Here is a 19,166-nt window from a genome sequence, read left to right as displayed (position 1 = left end):
GTGTAAATTAGTTACCATGTACAAATTCAACTTGTTCCAGTTGATTGTTGTTATTGTGCTATGTTGTGCCCACCTGTACAACTTAAACAGTAGGAAGTGTCAGTTGGCTCTTTGACTTTTTATCTCTCCTTGGAAGGTATTTCATCATACCTTCCAAGGAGTTATGGTACCTTTTATTGGTAAATAGTTTGAGAAAAAGCCTTTAGTAGCCTAGGTTGCATTCGAGAGGTGATTATTAGGCAAAGTGTGTTGCTAATGTTTGATCACTTGTAATAATGACAGAGGTGTGAACTGTTTATTTTTAAAGATGTGAGTTTATGTTGATCTTTATATTTTAAAATATGTTGTTACCTGCTTTTTAAAACCTATTCCCAAAGAAAAATTTTATTCTATATTCACATAAGTTATTTTAAGTAATAACTTGGAACTGTTCTACATTGTATCTAATGTCATGTTGTAAATAATGCTGTTAGAGTAATCATTTATTTTCCTTCCACAATTAAGGAATATAACTATATTATTTTGAAATTAATCTGATAGACTAAAATCTTTAGGATAAAGATGATGAGCTCAAAAAGTTAGAAAAGCTCATTGTTGCTGATGTTTTTGTAATGAACAAAATGTGATAAGACACCTGAATATTATTTATGCTTATTTGGAATAGTAATGCATGTCTTGAGCAGGCAATATGCTTGTTAGTTCATTGTGGGAACTAGAGTTTCCCAGCATGTTGTTGCAAGAGCAAAGTGGCATTGCTCTTGCCATGTTTAGGTATGTTTAAGATATTCTGTATGTGAGTTTATTTTGAAGAGGTTCATATTTTATTATTCTGATATGTAGATATTTATTTCACTGGAATTTTCTGTAGGAAAAATTTTGGGTGAAGAAGTGAATACATAAGTATTTTTTCCCTTTATTTAGCTGTCATAGAGTCAGATCTCTAGAACTGAAAGGAACCCTAGCATTTACCTTTTTTTTATATATATATATATATATATATATATATATATATATATAAGCAAATTAATGGTCAGAGGTGAAAAGTGCATTTGTAGTTTTTACTGTTTTCCTGATGATTCAAAGTAATTGTTATAAAAACTAGTCATTTTGTTACATTGTAGATATGTACTTTAATGCAGTGATTTCTCAGAAAACTTATCTAGGTGCTTTCTGTAGTCCTGCCACTAAGCCTTTAATTTGTTGAAACATAATTTAACATAGTTTCTATTAAAAACATTATATTTGAAATTTCCTGTTTCTTAGAAAAAAAGCCTGCATGTCTCGATTCTTTACCACTGCTATGTTTTTAAAGAAAACTAACCTCTGCTTGATTAAAGATAGTCCTAAATAGTACTTCCCTAAATACATTATCTAGAGCTTAAGTAATTAAAAATCTTTAATTTATGCTATTTCCTAGAGTACAGCACTAAATTATAACTGGTTTTGTGTGTGTGTTTTTTATTATTTTCTCCTCATTGCTTAAGAGTTCTTGAAGCCAGCATAGCAGAAAACAAAGCATGTTTAAAGAGGACACCTACAGAAGTGTGGAGGGATTCTCGAAACCCTTATGATAGAAAAAGGCAGGACAGAGCTCCTGTTGGACTAAAGAACGTTGGCAACACTTGCTGGTTTAGTGCTGTTATTCAGGTAAGGATATTATGCAGATCTTATTTGCTGGGCATGATAGCAGTGGAGAGTGGGTTGGAGTTGGGTTTCTTTTAAGTTGTGTACTTGAAACAGAGCTTTAGGCAAGGTTTTAATGTGTTTTTCTGTCCAATGAACTAGTGTGGAGATTGCAACATTCCTCAACCTCCTCTGTTCCTCAGTCCTAGGATGGAGTTTTAATAGAAGAGCATTACCTATGCCTTCTTTGGAATTATTTTGAATTAATTTCTTATTTGAAACTAATCTCTTCTCCCTCCCTGAGGTTTGGAATTATTGTCAGAGTGGAAAGAAAATATTTCTGTGTGTATTTCCCTGCAATTTTAGGGATGTAACGAAGATATGAAACCAGAACTAGTTTTTGTTTATTTGTGTATGTCCATTAGATCAGATTTACTTGTATATACTAGAAAATGTTTTTCATAGAATCACAGTCTTTTAGATACTACTTTAATGTAATAGGGCATTTTATTTATTTGAGGAGGGTATAGATTTTTAAACATTTTTTTCTAACTTGGAAAGTCCTTAGTGAAATGTTTCCTGAGCCCCTTATACAAAATGAAAATGTTTGTGTGCATAGGTATACATCCTTTTCTTAATCTTGAATGGTTTGCTTTCTTTAATTTTTATGTCATATGACTCTTGTCAAATTCTTTACCGTTCTCAGACATTGATAACATTATCTCTCAGATTTCAAAACCTTGAAGAATCTCCATAAATGAAATAATCTGTGAATAATAGCATTTTCTTAATTTTTATTACCCTTTAAGAAAATTCATTAATATTTTGTGTTTATTTTCCTAATACAGTTGAATTATAACTTGTTATTTTGTGTTCCTGATTACTTTTTAAATCATTGGATGCATATGATATTTCTTTTTATATTCAAAGTATGTTTTAATATTGCAGCTTCCTAAACCTTTGTGAATGACAGCAGAAACTTGTATTTGATGTTAAAGCAACTAACTAGTTTTAACATTTTCTCCAGGATTTTAATTGTGTTTTCTAGGCAACTAATACGTATTTTTAACTTCTTTTCTACTTCAATGGTGTAATTTTTTACTCCCCCAGCCGCCATCTTTTGCTTCTGTCACATAATGCCATACAATTTGATTTCCTTTAGTTTTCTGTATTTATGCCTCACTCTTTATAATATACTATGGTGTATGTTAGTTAGTAACTAATATGCTACTTTGTTTTCCAGGCCATTAAAATGTTAAGAAATACCTGGAGTAACATAGTAATACCCTTGGTCCTAGTCTTGATTATACATTATTTACTCACATGCCAGTGGTATCTACAATTTTATTTGCTATTTGAGAGTCTCGGAGAACAGACTATCTTGCTTTACTTTACTAGCACTGTTAGTAAGGCTTTTGCATTTCACTGTCCAATTTAAATAATTTAGACATTTTAAAATATGGAGCATAATTTTAAGGCTGTGCTCTGAGTGTTCATGAATATGCTTTGCTGCCAGAATTTAGACAAGTAAATGCTATTTCTGCACTATTATGGCCAGTGAATGAGGTTCATTGATTAGAAGCTTCTCTTAGAAAACTGGAAGAAGAAAGAAAGAACATTCAAATAATCAATATTTATTATTTAGAACAAGAGGCCCAGTGCACGAAATTCGTGCACTCGGGGGTGGGGGTCCCTCTGCCTGGCCTGCACCGTCTTGCAGTCCAGGAGCCCTCGGGCCTAAGCTGGCAGTCGGACATCCTTAGCGCTGCTGCGGAGGCAGGAGAGGCTTCTGCCACCACCTCTGCACTCACCAGCTGTGAGCCTGGCTTTTGGCTGAGCAGTGCTTCTGCATCGAGCATCTACCCCCTGGTGGTCAGTGCACATTATAGTGACCGGTTGTTCCGCCATTGGGCCGAAATCTGCTCTCAGACATCCCCCGAGGGGTCCTGGATTGCGAGAGGGTACAGGCCAGGCCGAGGGACCCCACTGGTGCATGATCAGGGCTGGGTAGGGCTCCAGGGTGTGTCCGGCCCATCTCGCTCAGTCCAGATCAGCCAGACCCCAGCAGCAAGCAAACCTACCGGTCTGAGTGTCTGGTGGCCAGTTCACGTCAGAGCAACTGGTTGACCAGTCGACTGTCTGCCCCCTGGTGGTCAGAGCACATCATAGCTAGTGGTTGAGTGGCTTTAGCGTATCATTAGCATATTACGCTTTGATTGGTTGAACAGCCAACCAGACAACCGGACACTTAGTATATTAGGCTTTTATTATATAGGATAGGCGCTCTTTATTTCTCCACACCATATTGTAAGAAAGCCCCATTGAAATGATAATTAATTTAATATTAATAAATTTGAGGATAACCACTCTTTGATTTCATTGGATAAACTTCTCTCGGTGTCTTAGTTCAAATGTGAAAGAATTGTTCATCTATTTCTACTTTAAGTGGTGTTTGCTGACCTTAGCTTTTGCTTTACATATCAAATTTTTGGAGTTTCTTTAGTTGGGATGAGTAAAGGACTGAAAAAAATTATTTGTCCTTTTTAACAAAGTTGAAGTAATTTTACTAATTTTTAATTTTTCTGCTGCCTAACTGGTAACATGGCTTTAACACACTCCTAACATAGGCAAGTATAGGACACTTGGGATTATTATTATTATTATTACTATTTTGGAGAAATTGAGACACCTAAAAGTGGCAGCTAACCTTGAAAAAGTTGAGTTGTAATGAAGTATTAAGATACTGATTTTGAACAGTATAGTGAAACATTAAGCTTTAGATTTTGGGAAATTATGGATGAAAAGAGAACTTTGTCTAAAGATTATTTCAAGTTTTGTTCTTTACTGTAATTTTAAAGTCTTTTCTGTTCTAAGTAGCTTTCATTTCACCATGCTCATATATCATGTAATTCCTGGTTGACTAAAATACAAACATCCTAAGGTCAGAGAGCACATCTTCTAGATTATTCTGTACAGTCTGACACCTTGAAGGAGCTTCTTATGTAATCATTGAATGAGTGAATAAATGAACCAAAAAGGAGCAAATATAATTTATGGTAGAATTGAAGACTTATGAAGCTTCTATCAACCTAATGGTGTATGGAATTGAAAAGATGCTGCAGGTTTAAAAAAAATTCAGTATATCATTTAACATGTTTATTCACATCACTTGTTCATATCTCTTTAATTTTCCTCAAAGAACCGAAGTATGTAGTTCAATGAGAAAACCAAGAATGTCATAGCAGTAATCTGCCCTAAACCTCCCTAATAATAGTTCTGTGGCAACTACAACCAGTTCTAGCTTTTTCTCCTGTTATCTTCATTTTTATAAATGACATGGCATGCCTTCCTGCTGAGGGAAGTGAGGATTTAGCACTTTAATTTCACTTGTCTAGAATCACTATTTCTCCCATCTACCAGGATAGTGGTAGCTCAAGCTAAAAAAAAAAAAAAAAAAAAACTAGTAGTAAGAGTTTGTATTTCCCATGGCTTTGTGAATGCTGCAGTGATTCATTAGGACTTGCCTCTCTGTAACCTTTGTTTTCCTGGATCTGCCCCTTGTTTTTCTGCCTATTTTCTATATACCTATTCTCAATAGTTTCCAAATGCTGCAACATCTCTGTTATGGTCTTATCACTAATATGTTCTATAAGCTCAAACATATTAGCTCAATTTTTTTTGAGTGCTTTACCACAGAAGATTTCTCGGCCTCAAAACCAGACTGGATTCTGATTCATTGTGCTGTAAGCATGGTTGCTAGCCTTCTGGGACTGGGGGAGGATCAGTTGGGAGTCTGTTTGCATGTTTTTACTTACTATTCCTGCCTATTTATAGCTCTGAATCTCATGCTATTTTTCTATCCTTATACACACTACTAGAGGCCTGGTGTACAAATTCATGCACGGGTGGGGTCCCTCGGCCTGGTCGGTGATTTGGGCTGATGGGGGTCAGCCAGCTGCGGGGAGGGACTGCAGGAGGTTGGCCGGCCATGGGAGGTTGGCTGTGGGAGTGCACTGACCACCAGGGGGCAGCTCCTGTATGGAGCGTCTGCCCCCGCCCCCTCCGGTGGTCATTGCATCATCATAGCGACTGGTTGACTGGTCATAATGGTTGCTTAGGCTTTTATATATATAGATGTCTGATTTTTCTGAACCTGAGTCAGTTAAGTCAATAATATTCAAAGATTAAATTTCTTACATTCCAAAGAAGGAGATGTTGTATGGATGGACATAGGGATTTAATTGCTCTATATGCAGAAGTTATATTTTAATCATGCCATCAGCTTTCAGTTCCTACCTTAACTTGAAACTTATATGATATGGTACCATTCTTTTTTTCTTAATCACCCTAGGAAAATGTATCTTGCTTCTCCTCAGTATTTCCATTATAGACAGGTTATATATCCTTTTGCTATTTTGTCATCAATGTTTTATATTCTACAAATTGTTTGCACTTTCATCTCCCATAGCTCTGTTATTTCCAAGAATCTAGCCAAATTCCATCTAACAAGTGTTCTTCAAAATTCATGTCTTAGCTTTGGACTGAACGAAAGGATGCTTGTTTTCAATGTGCATCAGTCACAAGCACAATTTAGGCAGTAGTGACAATACCGTGTTCCACCACTTTTGAAGGAATATGTTCATCAATACTATTATGATTGTGATTTTTAGGGTATAGAATGTTTGGCATTGTAAAAAATTAACTTCTGTGTTGTGTTGTAATGGTCACAAGTTCTATTTTGGGTAATAGCTTAGTAGGTTGTATTAGATCATATTTTGCTGGGCTCTAAAACAAAATAAAAAGCATCACATAACTAAAATGGAGGAATTTTGTGGATAAGTTCTGAGAGAACAGGATGTTCAGAGAGTATGCTTCACGGTTTGGTCTGATTTTTAGCCTTGAGGCATTTCCAGAACTGGCTGCTGAGTGGCTGGGAACCTGAGCACAATTTGACAAACTCGGAGCCCTGGTCAACACCTCGGATTTTTAGAATTCTGAAGGGACAGAAAAACCTTTAGTTTTCAGGATTAACTGAGAACTAAAAATAGTGAAAAACTATTTTAAAAATCACAGTTATTAAATCCCAGCTTCATCTCAGAGTTAATTGAAATAAGTTAATCTAGGATTTCAAATGGTCCCAGTCTTGCTGCCTGCCAGAGCAAATGTAAATTTTGTTAGAAGATAAGAACTTTGAATTTTCTCCAGTTTTTCCACATATAATGTTTATCACTCAAATCATTTATTGAGTCATGCCAGGAAATACAAGATGTGTCCAAAAATTAAGAGAAAACAAGGGGCAGTAGAAATATGCCTATAGGAAAACATGAAAATTGAATTGTTATAATAAGTATTAAAGTGGTCAAGGAATTAAAAGCAAGATTGACAGCTTTGGTAGAAAACTATGAAAAAGAATAAAATAGAAATTTTAGGACTGAAAATTACAATAAATAAATTAGGAAATCAATGGCTGACATTAGCAGCATATTAGATACGCTGAAGAGAATTAGTAAACTGGGCAGTTGGTCTGAAGAGTACTTTGAGACTAAAGCCTTGAAACACAGATGAGAGGAATTTGCATGTGGTGAGTAGGAACATGGTGAATAGCACTAGTACAGTGCATTGGTGGTTCCAGAGGGAGAGGAAAAAGGGAAAGGAAAAAAGCAGTATTTGTGAAGAGACAATATTCTAAACTTGATGGAGGAGATCAAGCCACAGATTTAGGACACAATAGAAACCAAGTCATAGAAACAAAGAACTCTACACCAAGGCACATCATAATAAAACAGAAACATAATGGATTAGAAGTAGCCAAATGAAAAAGATACATCACCTTTTATAAAGGAACAAAAATACAGGTGCTAGAGAAAATAACTGGCCATCTAGAATTCTATAACTAGCAAAAATCTTACCAAAATGAAGAGAAAACCATTTCAGTCAAGCAGAAGCTGAAATAACTCATCAGCAGCAGATCTACACCAGAGAAGATGCTTCTGGCTTTTCAGGGAGAAGGGCACACAGTTCTCCAGTGGGAGCTCAGAGCATAAAAGCGGGATTGGGATTCTTTTCATTTATCAGTATTCTCTTTCCTATTTAAATTCCTCCTAAGAATAATCTATATTTTGTCTCCCTTACAATACATCCCATTTCTCGCAGTATTAATTGCTGCTATTCTTATTGTACCGTTCTACTGAAAAGTGACTTCCCAAATGCCAAATCCAAAGGTTATCGTATTTTTCCATGTATAAGATACTATTTTTTTCTAAAATCGTTAGCCTGAAAATCGAGTGGTGTCTTATACACGGAAGTCAGCCAAGGAGGGAGCCGTGGGGTTGTGTAGCTGCCCATACCTTGTCAAACAGGCTTCCTGTAATCATAAGCCTTATTGTTACTGACGTCAGCTGATGCCGTATAATTGGATGTGGAGGTGGAGGTGGAGAGTGCACAGGTGCAACAGGAACTGAGCCCACAAAGATGTCAAAAAATAAAAAGTTAAATACCGGTAAGCAATTGTCTTCTCTGCAAAATTCAAAGTGAATGTAACCAGCTATGCAAAAGAGCACAGAAATAGAGCTGCAGAGAGACAATTTGGACCTCCTCCCACTGAGTGTATGATCAGACAGTGGAGAAAACAGGAAGAACTTAAGATGCCAGAAAAGAAGAAGGCCATAAGAGGAAGAAAACCAGCAAAATGTTTGAAATATTGATTTCTTAATTTTGGGTTGGAAAAGTGGGAGGCGTCTTATACATGGAGGCGTCTTATACACAGAAAAATACGGTATTTTCCTGCCCTTACCTTATTGGAATGTGGCAGGCACCCTTTGAGAGTGTTGCTAATCTTGTTCTTGAAATTTGCCTGTGATTCTGTGGTGTACTGGAGAATCTTCTGTGGTACTTTATGTCTTTGTTGAGAGGCCCCTGGTAAGGTATTTTTTCAAGCTCCGCAGTTATTCTGATACTTAGCTATATTTGAAAGCGCTTGCTTTCTCTACTCTGTTTTCTTCTGTGATCTCATACGCTACTTCCCTTTCTATTCTTATTTTGTCTTTCTCATAACTCTTTTTCCTGTAGCTTTTAATTGCTTCTTTTCCCCTAAAGTTTGATCTTGGTCTACTAATACTGTATTGACATTATTTCTGATTTATAACATCTACTCATTGTTTTAACCTGCCATCACAAGATTGTAATCTCCACAAGGGCAGACAGTTGATACATTTTAGTCTTTGCTGCCTGTATTCCTTTGTAACTGGCATGCAGTGTGTGGGTGCTCCATAAACTTTTGTTGAATGGATGCATAAGTGAATTATTTCATATGTGCATATTGTGTAGTTAAGAAGTATTTCCAGATCACAAGATAAAATGTTTTCCAACAGTTTCTGTTAGTAGATTTACAGTTTTACCTTTCATATTTATGTCTTTAACGCAAATGTATATTTATATATCTATAACTAACTACTACAGTGGGCTACTTTTCTCTACAGCCAACTATCAAAAAAATCTCTTTGTTTTCTTACTGATTTGTGGTGTCTCCTTTATCTTCCAACAAGTTGGCAACTTGTCTTTACTTAGATTTAGTACATTATCACCTCCTATACAGTGACTTTCAAACTTTATAAACTGAGACTCACAGAAAGGAGTACATTCTACTTTGTAAAACACTTTACGTGTACACATATACATGCATGTAAAAAACCTACAACGAAACTTTACAAACAGTACTCTGTGGTGAATTTACTGTATATGAATATGCTCTGAGATTTTACATTGTATTTCGTTTCATTTTTTAAACAAATGTTTATCATGATGACTGTGGATAATAAGCTATAGTTTATATGCTGTTATTATACTCTGTGTGAACAATACTGCTATATCTTAGAGTCACATTTATATTGTTATAATTATGTATCTCCCTTCTAGGTTGTGTGTCTCCTTGAGCATAGAGATAATGTCATTTCTTTTTGTGTCTCCATCACCAGGCATCTGACCCATAAATTCACCTGTACTATATTTTTGTAGAATTAATACCTCTAGATAACTTACAGTAAACATAATATGTTTAAAAAGTTCTAGACTTTGCATTTGTATACCTTTTATTTTGAGGAAACTGCATATTAGGCACAGTGTAACATAAACAAAGAGAGCTTTTAATATAATATATAGTATGTTTGTTTGAGTTGTCCATGTATAATTTTGACTTTTCAGTACTATAAATAATTGTTAATGATCAAGAACAGTATCTCCAGATATAAGTAATTTGACTTTTTCTCAGGAATAATAGGCCTTCTTGCACCAATTGCAATAATTCTGTGATGAAGTGCATAGTTGTCAAAAATAAACCTCGGAAACATCATATTTTTACTGTTCTGTTAATAGAATTTTTCCTTATATTTCTTAAATTGTTGTTCTTTTTCAGTCATTATTTAATCTTTTGGAATTTAGAAGATTAGTTCTGAATTACAAGCCTCCGTCAAATGCTCAAGATTTACCTCGAAATCAAAAGGTAAAATTAAACAGAGGTTCTTAATTTTTAATTTGTGTTTATTTTGGGGGCATTTGCCTCTCATCAGATCTTGAACCAGTGTCAAATTTGAATGTCAACTCATTAATTTCATTCACTACTACAGTAACTTTCAGTTCTTTGTCAGTGTATTGTGAATATGAATTTTTCTCCACCTGTGTGGCAGTATTATGCCAATATTTTGTATAACTTTTCTAATTTTCTTTTTCTTTTGGACTGTCCGATTTCTTAAACTTTATAGGCTGCAATGTACAATTCAAGAACTTTCCTTATCTCCTGAAAAATTCTGTTGAAATCAAACGTTTTTTTCTGTAGAGCATCCCTTTAAAAGCTTCCTTTTGCACTGGCTGTCTTTGCAATGCAAATCTGTTTTGTTAGGCAGTATAATGCAAAAGCACAGATACGAGGACCAGGTTGCCTGGTTCTACTGTGGAGCTAACGCAAGACAGTTCACCTTATCTGATCTGTCTCTGTTCAGTTTCCTTATCTGAAAAGTATAAATAATAATAGCAATTATTTTATCAAGTTGCTGTGAGAATTAAATAATATAAAACATGTAAAGGGCTTCTAGTACATAGCAAGTACCAGGTGTCAACTGTTAGTTATTATATTGTTCATATTAGCTTTTCAAAATATAGGACTGATTTGCGTGCAGAAATTCATGCTTACTGGACAAAAATTAATTGTGGAGATAATATGCTTGAGTATCGGTCTTTGATGATCGTCTCATAAACACATTGTAGCCCTAAAAGGAACTAGTTTTCATTAAAGTATTGAACTTTGTGTGACCTATTATTAGTAGTAATGCTGAATTACTCAGTTACATTTTTCTTTTAGTGTATAATTTTGAAAACTACTTTTCCTACAAACATATGAAACATTTATAATGCAAGCTAATGGGAATATAGCTTGATTTACAACCAGTTTTTCAGTCTATAATCTTTAGGTTATAAAGTGTCAGGCTGATAAACAGGCCATTTTCAAAGGGGAACTAAGGTCATCTGACAACTCCTCGTACCTCTAGACAAGCTAAGCAAACCCCTTCAGTCATCACAATGTTCACATGAAAGTTTGGGATCCCTGCTGCTCTTTATCGCAGTTTGCTAATTTCAACAGTCCTCTCTTCCAATGTGTCCATTGGAGTGTATTTATAATTTATGTAACATTATTTAAAATTATTACTTCTAATTACATTTTCATATGTGTCTTGACCTTTTCTTTTATGTTCCTAGATTTTAGTGCTTTACAGAGTTTCAACTTCTTGTATTCTTCATAGTGTTGACTCAAATAAGTTACTTTTCTAATCTTGCATAACAGACAATTGTGATATCCATGCTTATGTACCAGAGCTAGTTTGGGGATCGTGAGAATGTTCAGCTGAATGCTAGAGAAATGCATGAATCAAGTCTTCAGCATCTTTCTAGAGAGATTTATTTCTTGCAGGGGAAGGGTCAGCATGTCCAGGTGTTCCTTTAGCTTAAGGAATAAAAAGAACTTCTACTCCCATTCAGAAAAGACACTTATTTAGAAGAATATTGCACAATTTTGTAAAAGATTGTTCCACAAATAGGTATTCTTTAATTTGGCATGGTGACAGCAATACATTCTATAACTTGACATCTTTGAAGCAAATATGTGGGATTTATAGGTAGTTAACCAACTTCTGGTTGGTGCTTACATTCAGTTAGGTGATAAAAGACACAGGTTTTTAAAAAGGTGTCAGTGTAACTTTTATCACTTATTATTTAATAATGCATTTATATGTAGCTCATGCTTGCTGCTACTGAGTTTGAAAACTGTGTTAAGATATAGCATACCCTGTGATAACTTCAACCAAAGCACAGAGATGCCATTTGCTTACACTGCTGAGCAGGGTATTTTTATCAGCACTTAAAGGTTGCCAAAAATCATACATATTGAAGTGAGAAAAAGAAATGGAGTCTTTGAATTTTCGGTAGACTTGGTTATTGTTTCTAGCAGTTGAAACTAATTTTATACATTCTTATTTATTTGTACTATTCATAATTTCAATGTGTAGTAGAACTGTGAAGTACCAGAAATTTAAAGATAGATTCTCACTGTAAACATCTTATCCCTACCCACCTTCACCCGAATTTTCATTGGCTTAAGAAGTTACAAACTGATAGCAAAGCATATGTTAAATATTGAAACACAAAGATGCATAAGCTCATAACACTTTGAAATAATCTTTATATAAATAGTTAAAGTTTTATTAATCATAAGGTACTAGAGGCCCAGTGCACAAAATTCGTGCACTGGTAGGGTCTCTAGCGGCTGTCAGCTGCCCGCCAGGTATTCCTCCCTTCCCTGGGCCAGCCTCGCCCTCTGATTGAACTCCCAGATGAACTCCCGGTTGAGGGGACAATTTGCATACTATGCTTTTATTATATAGGATATTACTTAAAGTCTTGATTTAAGAAAATTTCCAAATAAATAATATCTCCCCACTTTTCACTACTCAAAAGTGAGAAGCATATGAGAAAGGAATATGTTTAGTTGAACATCCAACTGTATTACTACACAAATACATGAAGGAATTTTGAATTTTACAAATAAAAGAGCCATTCTGGAATTTCTGTCTTTAGCCATGATGAGGTTATAGAGACTGGATTTACAAGTCTTTGTATATTTTAGAGGATTCAAAGCATAAAAAGTATGTGTTCTAACTATAATGAAATTAAGTGAGAAATTAACAAAAAGATATCCAGAAAATCTCCCTGATAGTTGGAAATTAAATAATATATACTTTTAAATAACCAAAGGGGCAAAAGGATAGTTCAGAATACTTTGAACTGGATAAAAATAAAACCTTACATATTAAAATTAGAGGGATGCAGCTAAAAGCAAAAGCAATGGTAAGTAGAAAATATATGAATTAAACACCTTATTGGGAAATAAGAGTGGTTTCAAATTAATGACAATTTACACATCAAGAACTTGGTGGGGAAAGGCAATTAACTTGAAAACAGAAGACAAGGAATAATAAAGGTAAGAGAATAAATCAATGAAATAGAAATCAGAAAAATAATAGAGAAAATTAATGGAATTAAAAGCTACTTTTTAAAAAGATTGGTAAAATTGATGAACTAGGTACACTGAGTAAGAGAAAAGAAGGAAAAAGCAAATTATCAATATAAAGAATAAAAAAGGGGCATGTCAGTACATATTCCATAGATAATTAAAGAGAATATTGGTATATTATAAATAACAGATAAATATCTTAAAACACACAAGCTATTGAAGCTCACTGATGAAAAGATAATCTCAGTATCCTTATATTACATTAAAAATGAATATTTAAAAATAATATTTGAACAGCCACCAAAAATTTAACGGCAAAATCGTTCACTGGTGAGTTACACTAATCATTTAAGAAAGAAATAATACCAGTTCTCTAAATACTTTTCCAGAAAATTGAAAAAGAGATAAAACTTCCCAACTCACTTATGAGCGTAGGATTTTCCTGAAACCAAAAGTAAAAAAAAAACATATTCAAACAGAAGAAAACTACAGACAAGTATTTCTCATGAATATAGAAATAAAAGTTGTAGCAGATTTTGGCAAATTGAATTCTGTGGTATGTGTAAAGGATAGTACCTTATTGACAGGTGGGGTTTACCCAGGACTACAAGATTGGTTATAAGTTCAAAAATCAGTATAATTCACCACATTAACAGACTATGGAAGAAAACCATATGATTATCTTAGTAGATGAAGAAAAAGGGTTAGTCAAAAAGCTAACGTTTATTTATTGCAAAATATCTCAAAACTAGGGATAAAAAGAAACTTTCTTATCCTGATAAAGCTCATTTATGAAAAATATTAAACTAATATAATACTTTTTTTTAAAAAATATATTTTATTGATTTTTTACAGAGAGGAAGGGAGAGGGATAGAGAGTTAGAAACATCGATGAGAGAGAAACATCGATCAGCTGCCTCCTGCACACCCCCTACTGGGGATGTGCCCGCAACCAAGGTACATGCCCTTGACCGGAATCGAACCCGGGACCCTTGAGTCCGCAGGCCGACGCTCTATCCACTGAGCCAAACCGGTTTTGGCACTAATATAATACCTAATGGCAAAAGATCAAATGCTTTTCCTCAAAGATGAGAGAGAAGCAAGGATGTCAACCCTCACCACTTCTATTAAACATTAGACTGGAGTTTTTAAGCAATGCTGTAAAGCAAGAAAAAGAAATAAGCATGTAGATTGGAAAATAAAGCTTTTTTTTTTTTGCATTTTTATGACTTGTCTCTGTAGAGAATCTCAAGTATTCTACAAAAAAAATTGCTTAGAAACAAGAAATGATGATCAAGGTTACATGATACAAAGCAAACATACGTAAATCAATTTTATTTCTAAATACTTGCCATACACAATTGGGAATTTAAATTTTGAAATACTTAAGATACAATAGCAGAAAATATGGACTTTTAGGGGTACAATGGACAAAAGATATATATGAAAAGCTATAGAATATTACTGAGAGAAATTAGAGAAATAAAAAGATACATACTATGTTCATGGATCAGGGGGTTCAATATTGTTAAGGTGTCACTTGTTCTTGATTTAATCTGCTTATTCAATGCAATCCCTATCATAATTCCAAGAGGTTTTTTCATAGGATTGACAAACTGATTCTAAAATTTATATGGAAAATCAAAATATGTAGAATAGCTATAACAATTTTACAAAGAAAGATAGTGTTGGAGGAGTAATTATCAGGCTACAGTGATCAAGAAACTCTGCTATTGGCAAAAACACTGGTCATATAGACCACTGGAGAGTAATAGAGTCAAGAAATAGACTTATGTATCTCAGGTGAATTGATTTTAGTCAGCATTGCCAAAACAATTCAGTGGGCAAATAAAAATCTTTTAAACTTACAGTGTCATAGACAGGAGAATAATCCTCAGTTCTTACAGAATACTATATTATACAGATATCCCTCCTTTAGAAGTCCAAAGAGGAATTTTTGCTTTTATGAAAAAAAGAAGCTGTTCCAGCAATAATTATAAATAAATGTAGGTCTTTTGTAAAACTGAACTGGCGTAAGTTGAACTTGCAGAAAGTGGAGGATACTGTTCACTACACATTTTGGCTTAGGAAAAGCTTCATAGGAACTCTCTACTTTAGATAGTGTGGGGAACGTGTATGAAAAAAATATATAATGGATTATAGAACTAAAAGCAAGAACTATATATAAAAATTATTGAAGAAAACATAAGAAAAATTTAGTGTCTTGAGTTTAAAAGATGTCTTAAGATAAAAAGGCACAAATCATAAAAATATTGATAAATTAGACTTCATTAAAATTAAAAACTTGTAATCTTTGAAAATTATATACAAAAAGAAAAGGCAAGCCACAGACCGGAAGAAAATAATAGCAAAACATGTATCACAAAAAGGAATTTTATCTAGAATGTCTACAGAACTTGCACAAGTCAATAATAAAATTAACCTGTTACTATACTGGGAAAAATATTTGAACATATACTTCATCAAATAATATATGTAGATATGCACATGAAAAAATGCTCAACATTTGGAAAATGCAAAATGAAACTAAAGGTGCTGTATACCCACAAGAAGAACTAAAGTTAAAAATATAACACATATGTAAGTGTTGTAGAATGTGGACCTAGAACTGTCATTACATTGCCAGTGGGAATGTAAAATAGTGCAGTGCCTTTGGAAAACAGTTTGGTTGTTTCTTAAAAACACCTACACAATCTAGCTCTTCCCTCTGGGTTTTTACTCAAAAGAAATGAAAGCATATGTTCACACAAAGACATGTGCAGTAATATCCACAGCAGCTAGAACAGGTTAATGGATAAATAAATGTGATATATCTACACAATGGAAGACCACTGAGTAATAAAATGGAATGAATTATTATTAATATACAGTCATGAGTGAAGCTCAAAATAGTTATGCCTATTACAAGAAACCAAACTAAAACAAGTACATTGTGTGTGATTTGATTTATATAAATTTCTAGAAAAGGGACCATGTTTGCCTGGGATGATGAGAAAGAGGAATGAGGTATGAAGAAACTTTGGGGGATGATGGATAGGTACCTTATCTTGATTGTGGTGATGTTTTTGTGAATATATATGACCGAAGCTCAAAAAATTGTACACTTTATACTATACAGCGCAGTTTATATCAGTTATACCTTGATAAATGTGTTTGAAAAAAGATAGAGACCAATATTTGAATAGTTTTTATATGTGGTGGTATTTTCATAATTTAGCCAAATACAGTAGCTGCTTTTAACATCATTTATGGTTTTGCCACTTGAAATTTAAAAAGTCATAGGAATTGTCTGAGAGAAAAATATTTCATTAAAGTATTTTTCTTCTTAAATATGCTTTTTAGCAGAATTCCACTTAATTTTCAAAAGTTGTTTATTTTATCTTTGTGACTTGGCAAGGAGTGTCTCAAAACACTGTACTGACTTTACATATAGTGATAAATGAAGAAATTGGTCTCAGGAAATTGAGGATATTTATGAAAATTATTTTGTGGATTAAAATTTGTAGTATTTCTATTTTTAAAACTTATTTATATAGGACATTGTAGGGGAATAGGAAGTACTGCAGAAAAATCATGGATCAGTTTTCTATCTGATTTAAAACTTTTGCATTTAATGTTCATCAATAAGGAATTTCTTATACTTAAATAAAATCCATGTTTTCCATAACTTAGCATTTTTATGTCAGACAATGCTCTTTGTGATTATTCTATAGTTTTGGATCAAATGGCAAATATTTGGAATCAATTTTATTCCCTTACACCGATTTCTTGGAATTCCTTTTTTAATGTATTCTGGGAGCAGCTATTTCTATATTGTTTATATTAGTGTGAAAGCAATTATACATACACACACACCCCTACAGTTTTATAATGATGAGAACTCCCAACTCTGCAAACTTGGAAAACTTTTCTAATATTTAAATAGCATAGTAAGTTTTATCTGTTAAAATTGATAAATTAGACTTCATTAAGATTAAAACTTGTAATCTTTGAAAAATATATACAAAAAGAAAAGGCAAGCCACAAACTGGAAGAAAGTATTGGGAAAACTTGTATCACATAAAGGAATTTTATCTAGGATATACACAGAACTTGTACAAGTCAATAATAAAACAAGTAACTATTACTGTTTTGGGAAAATATGTGAACATATACTTCACCAAATAAGATATGCAGATATGCACATGAAAATATGCTCACCATTATAAGTCATTTGGAAAATTGTTACTGCAGGAGCTAACTGTATAAGAACTAATTTTGTTGCCATAAAAGATTTCACTAACTTATGTGAGTTACATTCTTTTTAAGTTTCCTTCTTATTTTAAAATAAATTGCTCATGATTGATAATATTGGGTTGTTTTTATTCTTTGGTTTAATCAACCAGTAAGAATTGAATGTGTGCTTTGTGTATCAAAAAATTGTGGAAGAGATACAGAAGTTCTTACCTTTGAGAAGTTTACAGTCTTATTGAGAAAAGTTAAGTAAGGTTTCAGAGGAGCACTAGGTGGATGATACATTAGGATCTAGATGAATTATTAGACTAATATTAGTCAGGATCATCACATGACAGTGGCAGTTAGTAATTTATTGTTGAATGAAAGACATTCATTTTAGTAGCTATAGAGTTTGAAGGGGTCATTGACTTGGAGAGGTCTGGGAAGGCTTTATGGAGGAAGAAGGATTTTGCTTAAATGGGTTTATTGAGGTAAAGTTCTTAAACAGTGCCTGGTATGTAGTTAACACCCTTTGAATGGTAATGATTGTTATTGCTGTCCTCAGCAGCATCTGGGCCTTGCTGAATGGAAAAGGATTATAATAAACAGACTTGAATGAGGAGGATATTCTTGCTGGGTAATGACATGATTTGCTATGAATATGTGGCATTTATGCTGAAATGTGAGCTTGGCCTAGATACTTTGCTGTTTTTGTGCTTGATTCCTCCCTAGAGTGTCCTAAATGACATTCTTCTTTAATTATGATATAGGAGTGCTGGACTCCTTCCTAATCTACATTATTTAAATTTTTGTTTAGTTTTTAATGAATATCTGTATACCAATAAAGATTTTGTTAATCTTCATTTAAAAGTTTTTTTTTCTTTGATCCCATTAGGAGCATCGGAATTTGCCTTTTATGTGTGAACTGAGATATCTATTTGCACTTCTTGTTGGAACTAAAAGGAAATATGTTGATCCCTCAAGAGCAGTTGAAATTCTTAAGGATGCTTTCAAATCAAGTGACTCCCAGCAGGTAGTTTTATTGTGCTTACTTGTTTATTAACAATTTGTATTTTACTTAATCTGATTGTTTAGTCAGCAGTTTTTTCAAAGATTCATATAATTGAAGATATTGGTGATGTTAACATAAAAAAAAAATTGAAACCTGTAAAGAATTTTTGTGAGTTTATTTGAACCTCAACGAATTGAGATAATGCTCCGGAGAATGGCGGGTTACATTTGTATTTATACATTCCAATCAAAGGAGGGACATAGGTGGGTTACATGAAATTCATTAGTGGTAGATTAAGGAGGGTGGGATAAAGTAAAGCGGTGGGAAACCCCTGGGATTGGATAAAAAGTAAAATGATGGACACATACTTAGGTGGGTGCAGGAACAATTAACATGATAATGAAGGAACTTGTGGTATCTGTTCTGGTGCCCACCACATTTGGTTGTGCTCCAGGGGCTCCAGAAAAAAGGAAGTTACAAGTTACCCAGACATTTCAAGGGTATGTTATCATAGATGCAGAAAGACAGATAGGCTCAGTTAAGTAAAGGCTGATCTTGTCAGTGAAGATACCCGCCTAGGATGTAACTGCCCACCATAACTGCGTTTAGTTAAAGTTTAATTTCAGACCATCCTTTGTGGTTACTTTAGGTCTCAAGACTGCCATGCAGGGCTCCCCTGAGCATGTCAGGTCAGCATGTGGCCCCTTTCGTCCACCTTATTAATCTTTATTAAAAATA

The 19,166-nt window shown here is 33.9% G+C and overlaps 1 protein-coding gene across 16 annotated transcripts in view; it reads left to right on the top strand.

Annotated features, from left to right (window-relative positions):
• The window catches only part of USP25 (ubiquitin specific peptidase 25), a 189,339-nt gene that overhangs the window by 63,783 nt on the left and 106,390 nt on the right, over positions 1-19,166 (top strand). For 14 of the 16 annotated variants that reach the window (XR_013960013.1, XR_013960014.1, XR_013960015.1 and 11 more), the window contains 3 exons: positions 1,485-1,647; positions 10,034-10,120; positions 18,312-18,449. Coding sequence is in view for 13 of the 16 variants with exons in the window: in XM_080657609.1 (XP_080513735.1) it covers positions 1,485-1,647; positions 10,034-10,120; positions 18,312-18,449 (388 nt within the window). In the remaining 3 variants the exon portion in view is untranslated. The remainder of the gene's footprint in view (positions 1-1,484; positions 1,648-10,033; positions 10,121-18,311; positions 18,450-19,166) is intronic. The other 2 variants (XM_080657610.1, XM_080657616.1) reach the window with 1 other exon arrangement.

The sequence above is a fragment of the Plecotus auritus genome (assembly GCF_963455305.1).
Source record: "Plecotus auritus genome assembly, chromosome: 2".
NCBI classification, from domain to species: Eukaryota; Metazoa; Chordata; class Mammalia; order Chiroptera; family Vespertilionidae; genus Plecotus; species Plecotus auritus.
Note: the sequence above shows the minus strand (reverse complement) of the source record. Positions and strands in the feature narration are given on the sequence as shown.